General features: G+C 46.1%; 1 protein-coding gene and 1 long non-coding RNA gene across 2 annotated transcripts in view; one reads left to right on the forward strand and one right to left on the reverse strand.

The window, feature by feature from the left end:
- The window catches only part of kidins220b (kinase D-interacting substrate 220b), a 35,479-nt gene that overhangs the window by 10,233 nt on the left and 7,020 nt on the right, over window positions 1-18,226 (reverse strand). Inside the window, exons 3-26 of the mRNA XM_049589890.1 lie at window positions 15,548-15,646; window positions 15,345-15,443; window positions 14,927-15,025; window positions 14,594-14,695; window positions 14,373-14,471; window positions 13,994-14,191; window positions 13,614-13,712; window positions 13,394-13,492; window positions 8,762-8,860; window positions 8,429-8,606; window positions 7,489-7,653; window positions 7,225-7,404; window positions 6,235-6,400; window positions 5,898-6,049; window positions 5,515-5,804; window positions 5,260-5,400; window positions 4,843-5,080; window positions 4,654-4,742; window positions 4,325-4,469; window positions 4,010-4,172; window positions 3,665-3,843; window positions 3,303-3,538; window positions 2,674-2,796; window positions 2,309-2,338 (exon numbers count right to left, since the gene is read on the reverse strand). Coding sequence (XP_049445847.1) covers window positions 2,309-2,338; window positions 2,674-2,796; window positions 3,303-3,538; window positions 3,665-3,843; window positions 4,010-4,172; window positions 4,325-4,469; window positions 4,654-4,742; window positions 4,843-5,080; window positions 5,260-5,400; window positions 5,515-5,804; window positions 5,898-6,049; window positions 6,235-6,400; window positions 7,225-7,404; window positions 7,489-7,653; window positions 8,429-8,606; window positions 8,762-8,860; window positions 13,394-13,492; window positions 13,614-13,712; window positions 13,994-14,191; window positions 14,373-14,471; window positions 14,594-14,695; window positions 14,927-15,025; window positions 15,345-15,443; window positions 15,548-15,646 — 3,468 coding nt within the window. The remainder of the gene's footprint in view (window positions 1-2,308; window positions 2,339-2,673; window positions 2,797-3,302; window positions 3,539-3,664; window positions 3,844-4,009; window positions 4,173-4,324; window positions 4,470-4,653; window positions 4,743-4,842; window positions 5,081-5,259; window positions 5,401-5,514; window positions 5,805-5,897; window positions 6,050-6,234; window positions 6,401-7,224; window positions 7,405-7,488; window positions 7,654-8,428; window positions 8,607-8,761; window positions 8,861-13,393; window positions 13,493-13,613; window positions 13,713-13,993; window positions 14,192-14,372; window positions 14,472-14,593; window positions 14,696-14,926; window positions 15,026-15,344; window positions 15,444-15,547; window positions 15,647-18,226) is intronic.
- LOC125896921 (uncharacterized) lies at window positions 10,987-13,169 on the forward strand. The gene is made up of 3 exons (XR_007450365.1): window positions 10,987-11,265; window positions 11,666-11,685; window positions 12,745-13,169. It is a non-coding gene; the product is annotated as an uncharacterized LOC125896921 (long non-coding RNA).

Genomic DNA, 18,226 nt, shown 5'->3' on the forward strand with positions numbered 1-18,226 from the left:
CCTCTCCACAGTCACCTCTCCTCACCTCTGCTCAGTCACCTCTCCTCTCCACAGTCACCTCTCCTCAGCTCTCCTCAGTCACCTCTCCTCACCTCTACTGAGTCACCTCTCCTCGCCTCTGCTCAGTCACCTCTGTTCAGTCACCTCTCCTCTCCTCAGTCACCTCTCCTCTCCTCTCTTCAGTCACCTCTCCTCAGTCACCTCTCCTCACCTCTACTCAGTCACCTCTCCTCGCCTCTGCTCAGTCACCTCTGCTCAGTCACCTCTCCTCTCCTCTCCTCAGTCACCTCTCCTCAGTCACCTCTCTTCTCCTCTATTCACCTCTCCTCAGTCACCTCTCCTCACCTCTCTTCACTTCTCCTCAGTCACCTCTCCTCTCTTCACCTCTCCTCAGTCACCTCTCTTCTCCTCTATTCATCTCTCCTCAGTCACCTCTCCTCACCTCTCTTCACTTCTCCTCAGTCACCTCTCCTCACCTCTCCTGTCCTCAGTAACCTCTCCTCACCTCTCTTCGCCTCTCCTCACCTCTCCTTAGTCACCTCTCCTCTCCTCTTTACCTCTCCTCAGTCACCTCTCCTCAGTCACCTCTCCTCTCCTCTTCTCAGTCACCTCTCCTCTCCTCTCCTCTCCTCAGTCACCTCTCCTCTCCTCAGCTCTCCTTAGTCACCTCTCCTCACCTCTCCTCAGTCACCTCTCTTCACCTCTCCTCAGTCACCTCTCCTCTCCTCTCTTCAGCTCTCCTTAGTCACCTCTCCTCACCTCTCCTCAGTCACCTCTCCTCTCCTCTCCTCAGTCACCTCTCCTCTCCTCTCCTCTCCTCTCCTCAGTCACCTCTCCTCTCCTCTCCTCTCCTCTCCTCAGTCACCTCTCCTCTCCTCTCTTCAGCTCTCCTTAGTCACCTCTCCTCACCTCTCCTCAGTCACCTCTCCTCACCTGAACACATCAGCTGATTATTCTGGCCAGATGATGAAACAGCTGCTGTGTGTTAAACCTCAACGTTTACTGGCTGGAAGTCGTCCGTCACAAACACCGACAGGTTTGCTGATCATCAGATTGTTGTTTATGTCTGTCGATCAGTATTCGGACTGTATCTATTCTGAAACACTGATGTTCTGAGCAGCTTCAAACATCAGCTTTATCTCAAAGTATTGATCAGTTATTGGTTCAGGAGCTCATGTATTATCAGACATGATCCAGACTACTCTATTGAAGCTAGGGGGTCGTCCAGGCAAGGTGCATGCTGGGAGGTGTAGTAGGCAGCAGGCTTGGGCGGTATCACAGTGTTACAGAGTGTCAGAGTATTCAGACGATGACGATGACTCTCCTCTTTACAAGTCCCTCCCACAGTGAGGCTGTGCTGAAGATAAACTGTATATAGTGAACATCAGGAGCCACCAGAGGTCAGTGTGGTGCATCAGGCTGCTGAGCCGACTGTAGGTGGTGTTGAAAACATTACAGGACTGTAAACAGCTGACCTGCAGCAGCAGATGGGAAACAGCTGATTATCACATCACAATGTGATGAAGAGTGAACCAAACAGCTAACGAGACTGATGAAGACAGTTTGATTTAGTTTCTGATGAGTTTGAATGAAATGTGTTTACGATGAGTTCACACATCATGGGCCATTGTACGCATTGCATTCACAACAGAACAGGACACTACCCACCCACTCAACCACCACCTCATCCCGCTACCCTCCGGACATAGATACAGGACAATGCGCTGCAGGAAGGCTCGTCTATCCAGAAGCCTAATCCTGTCAGCCATAGCGGCATTGAACAATAGATCCTGAAAGAAACTGAGGTAGTCTGTAAAGTTGTTTCTGTCTCTGTCTAAATGTCCTGTGCAATGTGCGTATGTGTATGTGCAATGATGTCTGTTCTGTTCTGCATATCAGTCAAACTGCTGTGGTGCTGTGGAAAAGAATTTCCCCTCTTGGGACAATAAAGTCTAAAGTCTATGAAGCTAACGTTAGTTTTAGTTTGATTAAAGAGAGAAACTTTAAGAGTGTTTGGTTGTATTTTGAAAGGAACACAGGTGTCAGTGTTTCTCCTCTCTGCACATGCTGTGAGTTTATTTATTAGACTGAAGATTCAAACTGAGGCTGATGAACGTAACAAAGTCGCCTGTTGGCAGAGAGGCAGGCAGCGCCGCACACCGTCATACTCTGTAAACACCAGTGAAATTCCAGGAGGGTTTGAAAACACAGATACCGCCCAAACCTTGAAGGCAGAGGGAGTTAATGTTGGAGCTGAGAGAGGGAAGGAAGGAAGGAAGGAAGGAAGGAGTTAGGGAGAGGTCAATACCTGCTTCCTTTTCAAAGATGAAACCTTATACTGCAGACAGACAGACAGACAGACAGACAGACAGGTGAGGAATGAGACACCTGGGGACAGATGACTGACAGAACAGTGGAAATGATTTTTGTTTTTCAGTTTCAGAGCATCAGAAGAATAAAACTGATTTAAAACAAGTTTCCAAACTGCACAGCTCCACAAACCACAGAAGAAGAGAGGAGCGGCAGAGGGTGGAGTCCAGTGCTATCACCAGCAGAAGAAGAAAGAAAACCAGAGACTGACAGCAGGGGATGATGGGAAATAACTGGACTGACTGATACTGAGAGACAGAGTCAGCTCAGAGACTCGATGTTTCAGGTGTGTGTCGTACTCACAGGTGCAGCTGAAGCGTCCCGGCTGAAGGAGTGTTTAGGTGGAGGGCGTGGGTGGAGGTGTGATGGGTAGGTGGAGGCCATGAGTGGGCGTGGCAGTTGGTAAAGGTGATGGGGGAAATATGGCTGAAGGGGGGAGGGGCAGAAAATCAAAATAATCTTCATGGAGATGATTCGATGTCAAAACAGGAAGTAAATAAAAGAAATAACAAACAGTGAATCTCTGCTGACACGACAGGGAGTCAGAGAACAGCTGGTACGACAGACGCTTCAGTACTGATGACATCATCACCAATCGGGGATCACTGATCATGCATATCATGTAGCATCCTTTTTATTGTCTATGTTGTCCTGTCAATTGTCTGTATGTGTTGTTGTGCTACTCTGTGTGCCTTTTAATTGCCCCTCGGGGACAAATAAAGTGTTCTGAATTGAAATGAATCAGTGATCAGACTCCGGAGGCGACAGCAGAGACTCAGTGTGTAAAATACAGGAGAGAAACTGTGACATCACAACTTTACCTTCCACTCAACCAATCAGGTGAGTCGACGACAAGTCACAACCTCAGAACTGCAGTTGAGCCCACACCTGTCACTATGACATCATCAGGAGTGGGCGGGACCTTTACTCACCCTGTTGTAGAAGGGGTGCTGTGGTCCAGCCAAGCCGCTGTAGTAGCTGCTATGAGGCTGCGGGGAGACCACGCCCCCCGCCGGCTGGTTGAAGGGCCCGCTGAAGGAGGCAGACGGTGAGCACGCTGACGACACCTGACTGTACACCGAGGTGGGGCGAGCCTGTGTCTCCTGCAGGGGGATGGATGGGTACGTGACCCCGCCCATATTCATCTGCTCCCGGGCAGCACGAACGTCTGGATCAAAAAGCAGTCGTAGTTTTATTAGTCACGTTACCGGTGATGACCTGCGTCAGTCTGACGCAGAGTAAGTGACAGCACTGCCTGTAGTATTATCGCAAGTATTCCTCGCGGTAACGTTACCTGCAATGATCTCCCTCAGTTTGGGGTCCAGGTTGACGGTGCAGGGCAGGAAGGTCCGGATGTCTCTGGCTGTCAGGAATGGCGTCCGTGAGGAGAGGAAGACCTCGAAGCTCCGAACATCTCCGTCGATCTCCAGTAGAGGCTCCACGTCTTTGGTGGTGGGGATGTTCTTCGACACTCTGACAGCAGAAGAAGAAACTGTGACATCTGACTGCTGCTGAGGGCTCACATGTCCTCAGTCAGGTCACATGACTTCTTTCAGGGTAATGACATCATCAGGTTTGGTGTCAATAAATCATTAAATCAGCTGTTTCTCTGTAAATGATGGCAGCTGTGACCTCTGACCTCTCGTAAATTGTCTTGAGCGTGGCCTGGTCGGGGACTCCATCAGTCTCCTCCAGGTACAGGATGATCCAGGACGTCCTGTAGGGCCACTGCTCCGTCAGGTTGATCCACGACGCCAGGCGGTCCCAGTTAAAGCTGATCTGATTGGCTCGCAGCAGACGACCTGTGTGCAAAGATAAAACCAGGTGTGATGATGAGGTGACGATGCTGCTCAGGTAAGCTTTCACACTTCAACACCAGACTTTATCAGCTCTGAGTCTTTTATCAACAGTGTGATCCTGTTCTGTTTCTTTGTTTGTGTTGTCTCTGTGTGACCTGTGACGGAAACAATGTTGAGCAGCCTCCTCATTGTCTGTGGGCTGATGTCATTGAACCAATCCTCCGTCACCATCAGCTTCGTCAGGTCGAACGACATCTGACGAGTCACTGAGCGCTGCACCTGCCGACGCCGGTACGTGTCCTGAACACACAGGTCACATGATCACAGCAGAGGTCATATGATCACAGTGGAGGTCACATGATCAAAGCAAAGGTCACATGACCTCATCAGTCAGTCATTGATTGGTTGATATAAACAAGCTGCTGCGTTACACAACACACACACACACACATACACACACACACATACACACACACACACTCACCCGGCGGTTGAGCGTTGTCTTGCTTCCAAACTTGGTTAGTTCTCCCAGACTGTGCTGAGACAGCTTCCTGTCCAGCTCCTCGTGCCACCCTGCTGACAGGACACAAACACTACAGTCACACACACCATCTCACAGCGGGTCACACATCAACACACACACACTGTGTGTAGTGAGTATCGTCATGGTTACCCTCAGTGTTGGTGGTGTCCCCGTTGGCCGGTGCAGCAGCGCACATCTTCCTGGCGCTGGACAGTCCTCTGCTGTTGAGGAAGACTGGCAGATGAACAATGTTCCTCATGTAGTCGTGTCCATTGATGTTGGAGTCTCTGAGGACGCTGTTCAGGTTCTGGTTGATGGCCTTGATGATGATGTGAGGGTCGCTGGCAAAGATGGAGATGAAGGGGCCTTTAGAGAACAACACCCGCACCTGCAAGACAAAAACACAGGTAACAATGATGACCATCTGAGTGTGTGAGTGTGTGTGTGTGTGTGTGTGTGTGTGTGTGTGTGTGAGAAACAGGAAATATATTTTGATGATTTGATGTTCATTGATTCTGAGTACGATGATGTCATCACCAAACAGCCACAGACGGATCAGTGTCTCACCGTGTCGAGCATCTGCAGAACTTTGTCCTGTTCGCAGGAGTCCAGCCCGTCGATGACGACCGCCAGCCTCGTCTGATGCTGCGTGAAGCCGTCGATGGTCTTCGCCATCCTCGCCATCAGCTCCACCTCAGTCTTCAGCACCTGCAGGTCACGTGTGTAGAAACATATGTGTTTTCGATTCTGACAGGAAGTCAGTGTTACGAGCCGCCATCAAACTACAGGTGACAGAGAGACAGACATAATGATGTCACAGACCTTCATGAAGCCCTCGCTCTTCAGCTTGTGCATCCTGTTGGCGGCGCTGTGGAGCCTCTTCCTCTGAGAATTGAGCACTGAGTCGGTCACCTGCCACCACGTCCTGCAGTTCAGCAGCAGAGCCAGACCTACCACGCTGCCGATGGCCACTAGCACGCCGTTCACCGTCCGGTTCTCCCCGTCCACCTTAAAGACGGCCAGCAGCGCCATGCCGCTCAGCAAGCACGCCAGCACGAAGACGAAGAGGATGAAGGACGGGACGCAGCACGTCTTCTTCCACTTCCTCTTACCTGACATCACAGAGGAAGTTCAGCTGCTGTGTTAATGTGTGTGTGTGTGTGTGTGTGTGTGTGTGTGCGTGTGCGTGCGTGTGTGTGTGTCACCTTGCGTCTCCTCGGTCTTGAACACTCTGAACAGGCGTGTGGCGAGGAAGCCGAACTCTCTCTCGCAGGCATCAGACAATGTGGCGATCATCTCTGCCATCGACGTCTCTCCACCGACGCTCGACAGCCGGTTGTAATCTGTAAACAGGAACCTGCGGGGAGGTGACATCACATCCACTGATGATGTCGTCATCACCAACATGACAGAAAGGCATTGTCTGTTCTCTCCGGAGGATATAACATTTGAATCAACTTCATTTGTAAAGACAGAAAACAAACAGCTGATCCTGATCTCTGTGTTTTTAAGCCCTGAATTTGTCCTGCCATGCGTGTTTACCTGACAGGCAGAGCTCGGGTACTCTGCTCAGGCAGCTCCGGCGGGTTCACAAACATCAGCCTCAGCAGCAGCTCCAGATACCCGATGTGACGGGCCAGACGGGTGCTGATCAGCCACGCCCAGTTCCAGCTCTCGCCCTCCCGACGCCCGCCAAAGTACACCACCACTGGGGGGGGGGGGGGGGGGCAGGAAATCTTTATTTATACACAACTAAACTTTATTTATACACAACTGAACTTTATTTATACACGACTGAACTTTATTTATACACGACTAAACTTTATTTATACAAGACTTAATTTTATTTATGCACAACTAAATTTTATTTATACACGACTTAATTTTATTTATGCACAACTAAATTTTATTTATACACGACTTAATTTTATTTATGCACAACTAGATTTTATTTATACAAGACTAAACTTTACTTATACACGACTAAACTTTATTTATACACGACTTAACTTTATCTATACATGACTAAACTTTATTTATACACAACTAATTTTTATTTATACACAACTGAACTTTATTTATACACGACTTAACTTTATCTATACACGACTAAACTTTATTTATACAAGACTTAATTTTATTTATGCACAACTAAATTTTATTTATACACGACTTAATTTTATTTATGCACAACTAAATTTTATTTATACATGACTAAACTTTATTTATACACGACTCAACTTTATTTATACACGACTTAACTTTATTTATAAACAGCTGAACTTTATTTATAAACGACTAAACTTTATTCATAAACAACTAAACATTTATACGCGACTAAAGTTTATACACGACTGAACTTTATTTATACACGACTTAACTTTATACATGACTAAACTATATTTATACACAACTAAACTTTATACACGACTAAGCTTTCTTTATACACAACTAAACTTTATTCATACAGCACAGGGACAGAGAAAAGCCTGCTGTCCTCTCTTGGGCTGAGCGTGGACAGTGAGGACGTACCGAAGAAGAGGTAGAGCAGAGCGAGCAGGCTGAGGGAGACCGCCATGGCCAGTTTGGGGTCGACGGTGAAGCCAAGGACGACGGCGACGGAGCCGCAGAGCAGCAGAGACAGAAAAACGACGAGCCAGGAGAACTGAAACAACGGCTCAATCTGCTGCCCGGCAAACGTCTTCATCTCATCTGAGGAGAAGGAGGGACGTTAACACATAATGTGTGTGCATACGTATATGTCCTGTCTGTGTGTGCGTGTGTTTGCAGACTCACCCTCCAGCTTCTTGAGCAGGAAGGACTTGCCGCTGCCCCACTGGGCATACAGACCAACACAGATGGGAGGCTGCATGGTGGGTTCGCTCAGGATGTCAGCCAGCGCAGAGCTGTACAGGTCATAACCCAACATGTCTCCGTCCGTCTCTGTGGGGGACAGGTGACCTGCGGGTGGAGACAATGTCTCAGGTGTTAATGTGTGTGTGAGATCACACTCACACCAGATGGGAAATATCTAAACTCTTCTTCTCTCTGATTTTTTTTTTCTTCCAGTCCTTTAAAACTGAGATTAAACATTAAATTAAAATATTAAACACAGACGATCAAACAGCTTCAGTTTGTTACAGACTTTAGGATTTAACATATAAAACATGAAAACAACAACATGTCATGTTATACAGGTTCATCATGTTTTGTATATAAAATGTAGTTTGAATATTTAAGCAAAGGATCTGAATATTTCTATGGAGAAGATAAATAAACAAATGTATAAATCAATATGTAAATAAATAAATAAATAAATAGATAAATGAATAATTATATAAATGAATAGTAAATGTATAAATAAATAGAAGAGTAAAAGCTGAAATAAATGAATAAATGCAGACATTAGGACCTACCTCACTAACATACAGAATAAAAATGTAGAGAGATAATTAAGATATTTATATATCTATGACCTGTTTAACTATCAACTTTTATTATATATTTATTTATTCCTTTATACTTGTATTTATTTCATCATTGGATTATTTACATATTTATGTATTTGGTCCTGTATTGATTTATTTATCTTCCTGCCCTGCAGTTATGGCTGATGTTAAAGCCAGAATACAAATATAAACCTGTACTGTCTGTATCTGAGTGAGACTTCCTGTGAGACTTCCTGTGACCAGAACATATCAAAGACCCGGGGAAACATGTTTGTGTGTAGACGTACGCGCTCCAAAGATCTGTGTCAGGATGCTCTTCTGGTGGCTGCAGTCAATGTTGTACGGCGTCTCTCCGCCTTTGTTGGGTCGGTAAAGCAGGCGGCCATCTTTGGGGTTCCTGAGGAGGAGCTCGGCCAGGCGGCGACTCCGCCCACGGATGGCGATGTGGAGGGGTGTGTCTCCTCTCTGAGAAAACAGGAAGTAAAACTGTTGATCCAACATGAAGAAGTAAGTCATGTTTGTGTGATACTTTTATTTTGAAGGACACACTTCAGCCTCAGCTCTTTGTCACGTTAACGTTAACGTTAACGTTAATCTTAAAGAGGCTTTATCGTTCTCACCTTGTCGACAGCCGACACTTTGGCTCCTTTATCCAGCAGCAGCTCCACGATCTCAATGTTCCTCATCTTAGTGGCTTTGATCAGAGGAGTCTCTCCGTCCTGGGACAGGAAACAGGAAACAGGAAACACATCGTCACAATATCTGCCTCCAAACATCTGTACGAAGGAGCACAATCACACCAGGTGCATTTACATTTATTAATTATATACATGAGACACGGCAGGTGTTAGGAACCAGAAGATGAGATCTGTCAGCTGTGTTCAGCTGTGTACAGCTGTGTACAGGTGTGTTTGTGCATGTTCAGGTGTGTTCAGCTGTGTTCAAGTGTGTTCGTGTGTGTTCGTGTGTGTTCAGCTGTGTTCAAGTGAGTTCAGGTGTGTTCGTGTGTGTTCAAGTGTGTTCGTGTGTGTTCAGGTGTGTTCAAGTGTGTTCGTGTGTGTTCAGGTGTTTTCGTGTGTGTTCAGGTGTGTTCGTGTGTGTTCAGATGTGTTCAAGTGTGTTTGTGTGTGTTCAGGTGTGTTCAAGTGTGTTCGTGTGTGTTCAGGTGTTTTCGTGTGTGTTCAGGTGTGTTCGTGTGTGTTCAGATGTGTTCAAGTGTGTTTGTGTGTGTTCAGGTGTGTTCAAGTGTGTTCAAGTGTGTTCGTGTGTGTTCAGGTGTGTTCGTGTGTGTTCAGGTGTGTTCAGGTGTGTTCGTGTGTGTTCAGCTGTGTTCAAGTGTGTTTGTGTGTGTTTGTGTGTGTTCATGTGTGTTCAGCTGCGTTCAAGTGTGTTTGTGTGTGTTCAGGTGTGTTCAAGTGTGTTCAGGTGTGTTCGTGTGAGTTCAGATGTGTTCAGCTGTGTTCAAGTGTGTTCAAGTGTGTTTGTGTGTGTTCAGGTGTGTTCAAGTGTGTTTGTGTGTGTTCAGGTGTGTTCGTGTGAGTTCAGCTGTGTTCAGCTGTGTTCAAGTGTGTTTGTGTGTGTTCAGGTGTGTTCAAGTGTGTTTGTGTGTGTTCAGGTGTGTTCAAGTGTGTTTGTGTGTGTTCAGCTGTGTTCAGCTGTGTTCAAGTGTGTTTGTGTGTGTTCAGGTGTGTTCAGGTGAGTTCAGATGTGTTCAGCTGTGTTCAGGTGTGTTCAGCTGTGTTTGTGTGTGTTCAGCTGTGTTCAGCTGTGTTTTAGGGCTCTAATTTCCTGGCGCAGGGTGGCGAACCCCGCGCAGAGCTAGTTTCAAGCAGCGAAACCCGAGGCACGCTCCGTTTGGTAATTTGGCAGACCGAGGTGCGCCGAGATGGGTGTGGTGGCGCAGCAGGGAGAGGTGTCGACAAATCCAGCTTGGCGCAGTGACAGTTTCATGCCAAAAGGCTTCACCGAAGGTGCGCTAAAAGCTCGCCAGCTGAAACCACGTCTACTGTCAGCGCAGGGGGAGCGCAGCTGGTGTAAGCCGCAGTTTGGCTGACCGGCGGACAGTGCGCACACATCACCAAAACCTCACAGGCAGGTCTCCAGAATGTCAGGCACATGAACGATGCAATAAATACCCAAAAAAACACTATTCAATGCAACTATCAGCACATAAATGTATCTCTATATCGACTGTCCCGTCTCATCTGGTGTCAGATCAAAGGGGATTGGCACCGTTTGGCACGCGTAATGGAAACCCAACCTCAGGTGTGTTCAGGTGAGTTCAGATGTGTTCAGCTGTGTTCAAGTGTGTTTGTGTGTGTTCAGGTGTGTTCAGCTGTGTTCGTGTGTGTTCAGGTGTGTTCAGCTGTGTTCGTGTGTGTTCAGGTGTGTTCAAGTGTGTTTGTGTCTGTTCAGCTGTGTTCAGATGTGTTCAGCTCTGTTCAGGTGTGTTCAAGTGTGATTGTGTGTGTTCAGCTGTGTTCAGACGTGTTTAGGTGTGTTCAGATGTGTTCAGCTGTGTTCAGACGTGTTTAGGTGTGTTCAGCTGTGTTCGTGTGTGTTCAGCTTGTTCAGATGTGTTCAGGTGTGTTCATATGTGTTTAGGTGTGTTCAGATGTGTTCAGCTGTGTTTGTGTGTGTTCAGGAGTGTTCGTGTGTGTTCAGGAGTGTTCAGCTGTGCTCAGCTGTGTTCAGGTGTGTTCGTGTGTGTTCAAGTGTGTTCAGCTGTGTTCAAGTGTGTTCGTGTGTGTTCAAGTGTGTTCAGCTGTGTTCAAGTGTGTTCGTGTGTGTTCATGTGTGTTCAGATGTGTTCAGATATGTTCAGCTGTGTTTAGGTCTGTTCAGATGTGTTCAAGTGTGTTCGTGTGTGTTCAGGTGTGTTTGTGTGTGTTCAGCTGTGTTCAGATGTGTTCAGGTGTGTTCATATGTGTTCAGGTGTGTTCAGCTGTGTTCAGGTGTGTTCAGGTGTGTTTGTGTGTGTTCAGCTGTGTTCATATGTGTTCAGCTGTGTTTAGGTCTGTTCAGATGTGTTCAAGTGTGTTCATGTGTGTTCAGGTGTGTTTGTGTGTGTTCAGCTGTGTTCAGATGTGTTCAGCTGTGTTCATATGTGTTCAGATGTGTTCAGGTGTGTTCAGCTGTGTTTAGATGTGTTCATATGTGTTCATATGTGTTCAGATGTGTTCAGATGTGTTCAGGTGTGTTCAGCTGTGTTTAGATGTGTTCAGCTGTGTTTAGGTCTGTTCAGATGTGTTCAGCTGTGTTCAGATGTGTTCAGCTGTGTTCATATGTGTTCAGCTGTGTTCAGATGTGTTCAGCTGTGTTCAGATATGTTCAGGTGTGTTCAGCTGTGTTCATATGTGTTCAGCTGTGTTTAGGTCTGTTCAGATGTGTTCAAGTGTGTTCGTGTGTGTTCAGGTGTGTTTGTGTGTGTTCAGCTGTGTTCAGATGTGTTCAGGTGTGTTCATATGTGTTCAGGTGTGTTCAGCTGTGTTCAGATGTGTTCAGGTGTGTTTGTGTGTGTTCAGCTGTGTTCAGATGTGTTCAGGTGTGTTCAGCTGTGTTCATATGTGTTCAGCTGTGTTTAGGTCTGTTCAGATGTGTTCAAGTGTGTTCGTGTGTGTTCAGGTGTGTTTGTGTGTGTTCAGCTGTGTTCAGATGTGTTCAGCTGTGTTCAGCTGTGTTCATATGTGTTCAGATGTGTTCAGGTGTGTTCAGCTGTGTTCAGCTGTGTTCATATGTGTTCAGCTGTGTTCAGCTGTGTTCATATGTGTTCAGATGTGTTCATATGTGTTCAGCTGTGTTCAGATGTGTTCAGCTGTGTTCATATGTGTTCAGATGTGTTCAGCTGTGTTCAGATGTGTTCAGGTGTGTTCATATGTGTTCAGATGTGTTCAGGTGTGTTCAAGTGTGTTCAAGTGTGTTCATGTGTGTTCAGGTGTGTTCTGCTGTCTTCAAGTGTGTTCAGGTGTGTTCAGGAGTGTTCAGATGTGTTCAGATGTTTTCAAGTGTGTTCAAGTGTGTTTGTGTGTGTTCAGGTGTGTTCAGCTGTCTTCAAGTGTGTTCAGGTGTGTTCAGGTGTGTTCAGATGTGTTCAGATGTTTTCAAGTGTGTTCAAGTGTGTTTGTGTGTGTTCAAATGTGTTCAGCTGTGTTCCAGTGTGTTCGGGTGTGTTCAGGAGTGTTCAGATGTGTTCAGATGTGTTCAAGTGTGTTCAAGTGTGTTCGTGTGTGTTCAGGTGTGTTCAGGTGTGTTCAAGTGTGTTCGTGTGTGTTCAGATGTGTTCAGCTGTCTACAAGTGTGTTCGTGTGTGTTCAGATGTGTTCAGCTGTGTTCAAGTGTGTTCAAGTGTGTTCAGGTGTGTTCAGGTGTGTTTAGGAGTGTTCAGATGTGTTCAAGTGTTTCGTGTGTGTTCAGGTGTGTTCAAGTGTGTTCAGGTGTGTTCAGGAGTGTTCAGATGTGTTCAGATGTGTTCAAGTGTGTTCAAGTGTGTTCGTGTGTGTTCAGGTGTGTTTGTGTGTGTTCAGCTGTGTTCAGATGTGTTCATATGTGTTTAGCTGTGTCCAGTTGTGTTCAGATGTGTTCAGCTGTGTTCATATGTGTTCAGGTGTGTTCAGCTGTGTTCAGATGTGTTCAGCTGTGTTCAGGTGTGTTCAAGTGTGTTCAAGTGTGTTCAGGTGTGTTTGTGTGTGTTCAGCTGTGTTCAGATGTGTTCAGCTGTGTTCATATGTGTTCAGATGTGTTCAGGTGTGTTCAAGTGTGTTCAAGTGTGTTCGTGTGTGTTCAGATGTGTTCTGCTGTCTTCAAGTGTGTTCAGGAGTGTTCAGATGTGTTCAGATGTTTTCAAGTGTGTTCAAGTGTGTTCAGGTGTGTTCAGCTGTCTTCAAGTGTGTTCGTGTGTGTTCATATGTGTTCAGCTGTGTTCAAGTGTGTTCAAGTGTGTTCAGGAGTGTTCAGATGTGTTCAGATGTGTTCAAGTGTGTTCGTGTGTGTTCAGGTGTGTTCAGGTGTGTTCAGCTGTCTACAAGTGTGTTCGTGTGTGTTCGTGTGTGTTCAGCTGTGTTCAAGTGTGTTCAAGTGTGTTCAGGTGTGTTCAGATGTGTTCAAGTGTGTTCGTGTGTGTTCAGGTGTGTTCAAGTGTGTTCAAGTGTGTTCAGATGTGTTCAGGAGTGTTCAGATGTGTTCAAGTGTGTTCGTGTGTGTTCAGGTGTGTTCAAGTGTGTTCAGCTGTGTTCAAATGTGTTCAGGTGTCTCACCTTGGTGCAGGTCTCAGTGTCGGGGTTACACTGCAGGATGTCTCTGACCATGGTAGCGTTTCCTTTCTCCACAGCCCAGTACAGAGCAGTTTTATTCTCCTGGAAACAGCAGAGTGACGTCAGCTGACATCATCACTGTCCCGTCACTGTCCCGTCATCAGTCCTGACAAGACCTCTGTTACTAACAGTGACACCACACGTTGCATCACCGTGTTCTCACCTGTCCTCTAATGTCTATGTCGGCATATTTATGCAGCAGAGCTCTGACGATCTCCACATGACCGCCCCTCACTGCTCCAATCAGCACCGTGTCACCGCTCTGTAACACACACACACACACACACACACACACACACACACACACAGATTGAATGTTGCTGGTTGTCTCCAGGCGAAGGTGACAGCGTGAGCACACCTGTGTGTGTGTTACTCTGCAGGTGAAAGACTCAGCGTGGATCTCAAACAACAGGAAGTCAAACTGTTAACTCTGATTCTTCTTCAGCAGCAAAACATATTTCTAATACATCTCCACATCAGACACTGTGACATGTGACGCCTCACGTCTCGCCCCTGTCGACATGCTGTGTAACACGGGCTCACCCGGTCTGGGATGTTGACGTAGGTCCCGGCGTCCAGCAAGTCCTGGACGATCTCTGTGTAACCCTCCTTGGCAGCAATCATCAGCGCCGTGTTCCCGTCTTTGTCGGTCATGTTGACGTTGGGGTTCCTCTTGAGCAGCTCCTTCACCACTTCAGTGTAGCCGCCTCTCACCGCCACGATCAGCGCCGTCATCGAGTTCTGACACACACACACACACACACACACACACACACACACAGCTTTATCAGTCATCTCCACATGACAGGGTGTTTGTATCTGTTTGGATCTATACTGATATCCAAACAGATACCAGTATATAAATATAGTAAACAGTACTGGCAGCACTGATACAGGTAATAATATACAGGTGTGGTCGTACCGCCCCCTCCTGGTCGACGTCGGCTCCATTCTCCAGCAGGTGCATCACACAGTCAAAGTGTCCTTTCCTGGACGCCCAGATGAGAGGAGTGGTCCCGTACTGTCTCACACACACACACACACACACACACACACACACACACACACACAGAAGCATTGTTTATTGTTTATTATTTATTGTTTACTTGATTATTGTTGTGTGATGTCACAGGTGGTCATCACCTTGTCAGAACAGTTGACTTTGGCTCCGTTCTGCAGCAGCAGTTTGACGATGTCGGCGTGTCCTCGACCTGCAGCCCAGATGATGGGGTACACGCTGTATTGCTGTGGGACAGACAGGCGGACGGACAGAGACAGGACGTGTCCTTTTACACTCAGTGGTCACTTTATTAGGAACCCCTGCTCTGGTTTACAGCCTGCTGTTATAAACCTGTGATGTTTATTCTCAGTTAACACCGTCAGAGAGAAGTTTCATCACTGAGCTCACAGTGACTGCGTTGTATGATAGTAATAAATCTACATGAGTGTGTGTGTGTGTGTGTGTGTGTGTGTTACCTGTCCTGTAGTGTTGGGGTTGGCTCCGTGCTCCAGCAGCAGCTCGGTGACATCTACACGACCTTTGTAAGCCGCCCACATCAGAGCCGTCCAGCCTCCCTGACACACACAGCGTGACATCACACAGTCAGTCAGTACATGTGTTTATGGCTGTTTATAACATCTGTTTATTCTGTAAACACATGGCATAACATGACATCACATGACAACATCCTTCCTTCCTGTGACAAACTGACAGATGTTAAACTGAACCTGTTTCTGTCTGATTAAAGAATTCATCTTCTTCAGTTAATTTTCAGGATAAAGAGTTGATTACACACGACATCGTCTCGTCAACTGTCGTCAGGGTACCTGTGTTAACTGATCATGATATAGACTACATGTCCCATGAGTCTCAGCAGCGTTTGTGTCGTCTCACCATGTCTCTGTGCTCGATGTAGGCGCTGTTCTCCAGCAGCTCCTTCACCACCTCCACATGACCTTCTTTAGCCGCAGAGATCAGAGCCGACCAGCAGTCCTGACAACACATACACACACAGACGGGATTACCATAGAAACAAGCCGTTAACACACACTGTCTCCTAGCAACTGCAGCACCTGAGTTCAGAGACCGAAACTCACCACATCGTCCAAGTTGACGTTGGCTCCTCTCCTGATGAGCTCCTGGACGATCTCCAGACTGCCTTGCTCTGCCGCCAGCATGAGAGGAGTCTGTCCGTTCTGTCAACACACAGGTAAAAAACAAACAAACAATGTTTACTCCTCATGAATCACAAATAAGCCAGCAGCAGGAACTAACAGGGTCTCAGGCCTTTAGTCCAGCATCACGGTCACAGCTTCAGACGACTGACTAAAATACGACGAATGGAGTTAATTAAAAACGACTAAAACTCAGCTTTTAACAACACCAGACAGACTCCTCTGGTTACTGGTAGGGATGTTCCTGACAAATAATTTCCCTGTCAACCAAACAAAAATTTTAATTAAGACTAGTCGACTAGTCTAAAAATAAAAAATTTAGCACAATTTATTGTTAAGTATCTGAAAAATTGCCCCAAAAATATTGTGTGCATTCAGAGCCCTTTGAAGCCTTTAAACACAATCTTTAACAACCATGTTGGATTTTAAATGCTGCTGAAGTACGAGACACTTTGTGCCATGCAGTATGAATGTGAACATTCATACTGCATGGCACAGTCAAAAGTTAACCACTAAAATAACATCTAAAATAACTGCCTCTGAAATGTGGGGCACAGTGAACCTTGCTGATTATCTGACAGAAATGATGCACTTCACTTTTAAGTTAATAAAACAACATCTACAAGAAAATGAGGAAGATCCGCACACCAAGGAATTTTGTTTGCGTTGCTCTTGAAGCTCTTGAAAGCAGATCTTCCTCATTTTCTTGTAAGTGTTCTATTTTTTGATCCAGCACCCATCCCAATCAGGCCCTTGGATGTGCGTGTTTTTTTGATTCTTTTCTTCTTAATAAAACATCTGCCACGTAAATTTCAGCAGCTGTTCTTCACAGTTGTTTACATACACCCATGTGCCAGTGTGTCGGCTGCTGCTCAGCTGATTGATGATGTCACATGCAGATTGGATTCTACATGCCCGGATGCACCGAAATTCATTCTTGGGGACTTCAATAGGTGTGATCTGAGAAAAACACTGAGATCATACCAACAGTACGTGACTTGTGCCACCACACAGGGGAAAACGATTATTGACCTCTGCTATGGTTCAGTAGGCTGAGCGTATAAATCCTTCCCTATGCCCGCGTATGGGGATTCTTTCCACTATAGTGTCTTCTACAGATGCACTGAAATGAAAATTTGTGGCCAAAGCCGAAGCCGAATATTATTAAACACTTGGCCGAATACCGAGTACTGAATACCGAATATCATTGTTTAGTTGTTCATTAGTTTTTGCAGATGAACCCCCTCCAGATTAGTGTTGTCAGGGTACCAAAATTGGGACCCACTGTACGATACCAATGAAGGTATCATGGTTCTGAGTAGTATCACGATACCACAGCAAAAATGAGGCAGATGTGCCTTTTGTCATTTATAAAAAGATAAATCACTTTTCTATAATTGCTTACTGACTTATTCATACTTCAAAAACAGCATCAATAAGTGATTAACATAGGGGGGATCAAAATAAAATAAATAAATAAAATAAGAATCAAACAGCCACCCTCCTCCCCTGACAAGTAAAGAACAGTCCCTTCATAAGTAAAGAACAGTCCCTAAAGTGTGGTGAGGTCTGTGGACCGTGAACGGCTCGTTTCTCCTCTGACTTGTCACATACCTGTGTTCGGCTGGCTCGGCTGTTCAGGTACTTCTGGGCAGTCATGATGCCAAGAAGAGGATATTATTGGAGCCGACTTCTCCGTCGCCGGTAAGCCGATGGCCGCCGTAATTGACAGGAATACATTACTGTCTGTGTCTGTGATCCCCGTTCAACCCACAATCGGTGGGATTCGCCTTTCGTTTCTGCTGCTGGTTGAAATCTGTAGGCTGCTCGCACAGCGTGCTGAATGATTTAAGCCTATTTTGCTCGCTCAAAACTATTCTTAGTCGCAAATGCAGTGACGGACGGATCGCCACACTGCCGACATTTTATTCCGCCCGTCACGGAACGCCGTTTGATTGCGTTATCAAAACACGCCACTATTATTCGGCCTTGCTTTTAACTTATTCCACCAAATACCGAATGTGTATTTCGGTGCATCCCTAGTGTCTTCCTCATGCCAGTGTACAAACCTGTACTCAGAAGCGTGGAGCATAAAGAGAGAACTGTTAAGTTTTGGACAGAGGACAGCATCTCTTCACTTCAGGCATGCTTGGAGTGCACTGATTGGCAGCAGTTGTACAAGGCTTGTGGTGACATAGACAGTCTAACTGACACAGTCTCAACATATATAACTTTCTGTGTACATTCAGTCATCCCATCAAAAAGAGATGTCATATACCCAAATAACAAACTCTGGGTAACTAAAGATTGTCTGATAAATAAAGAGGCCTCCAGAAAGCTCATGAACAGAACAAGAAAGGTGAAAGTAGAATATAAGAACAAGGTTGAGGAGCAGTGTAATCGCACTTCCCTTGGAACAGCCTGGCAGGGTATGAAGCTAATGGCATCCTTCAACAAGTAGGCAACATATAACTGTAAAAGGAGTCAATTATAACAATCTGCTTTTTTTCACATTTTGAAAAGTCAAACTTCTTGGGTAATATTTCCTCCTTGAAAAAGTCTCTTGTCCCTCAGAGTGACATCACAATATCCCAGGAACAG

The sequence above is a fragment of the Epinephelus fuscoguttatus genome, linkage group LG11 (genome assembly GCF_011397635.1).
Source record: "Epinephelus fuscoguttatus linkage group LG11, E.fuscoguttatus.final_Chr_v1".
Taxonomy (NCBI): Eukaryota; Metazoa; Chordata; class Actinopteri; order Perciformes; family Serranidae; genus Epinephelus; species Epinephelus fuscoguttatus.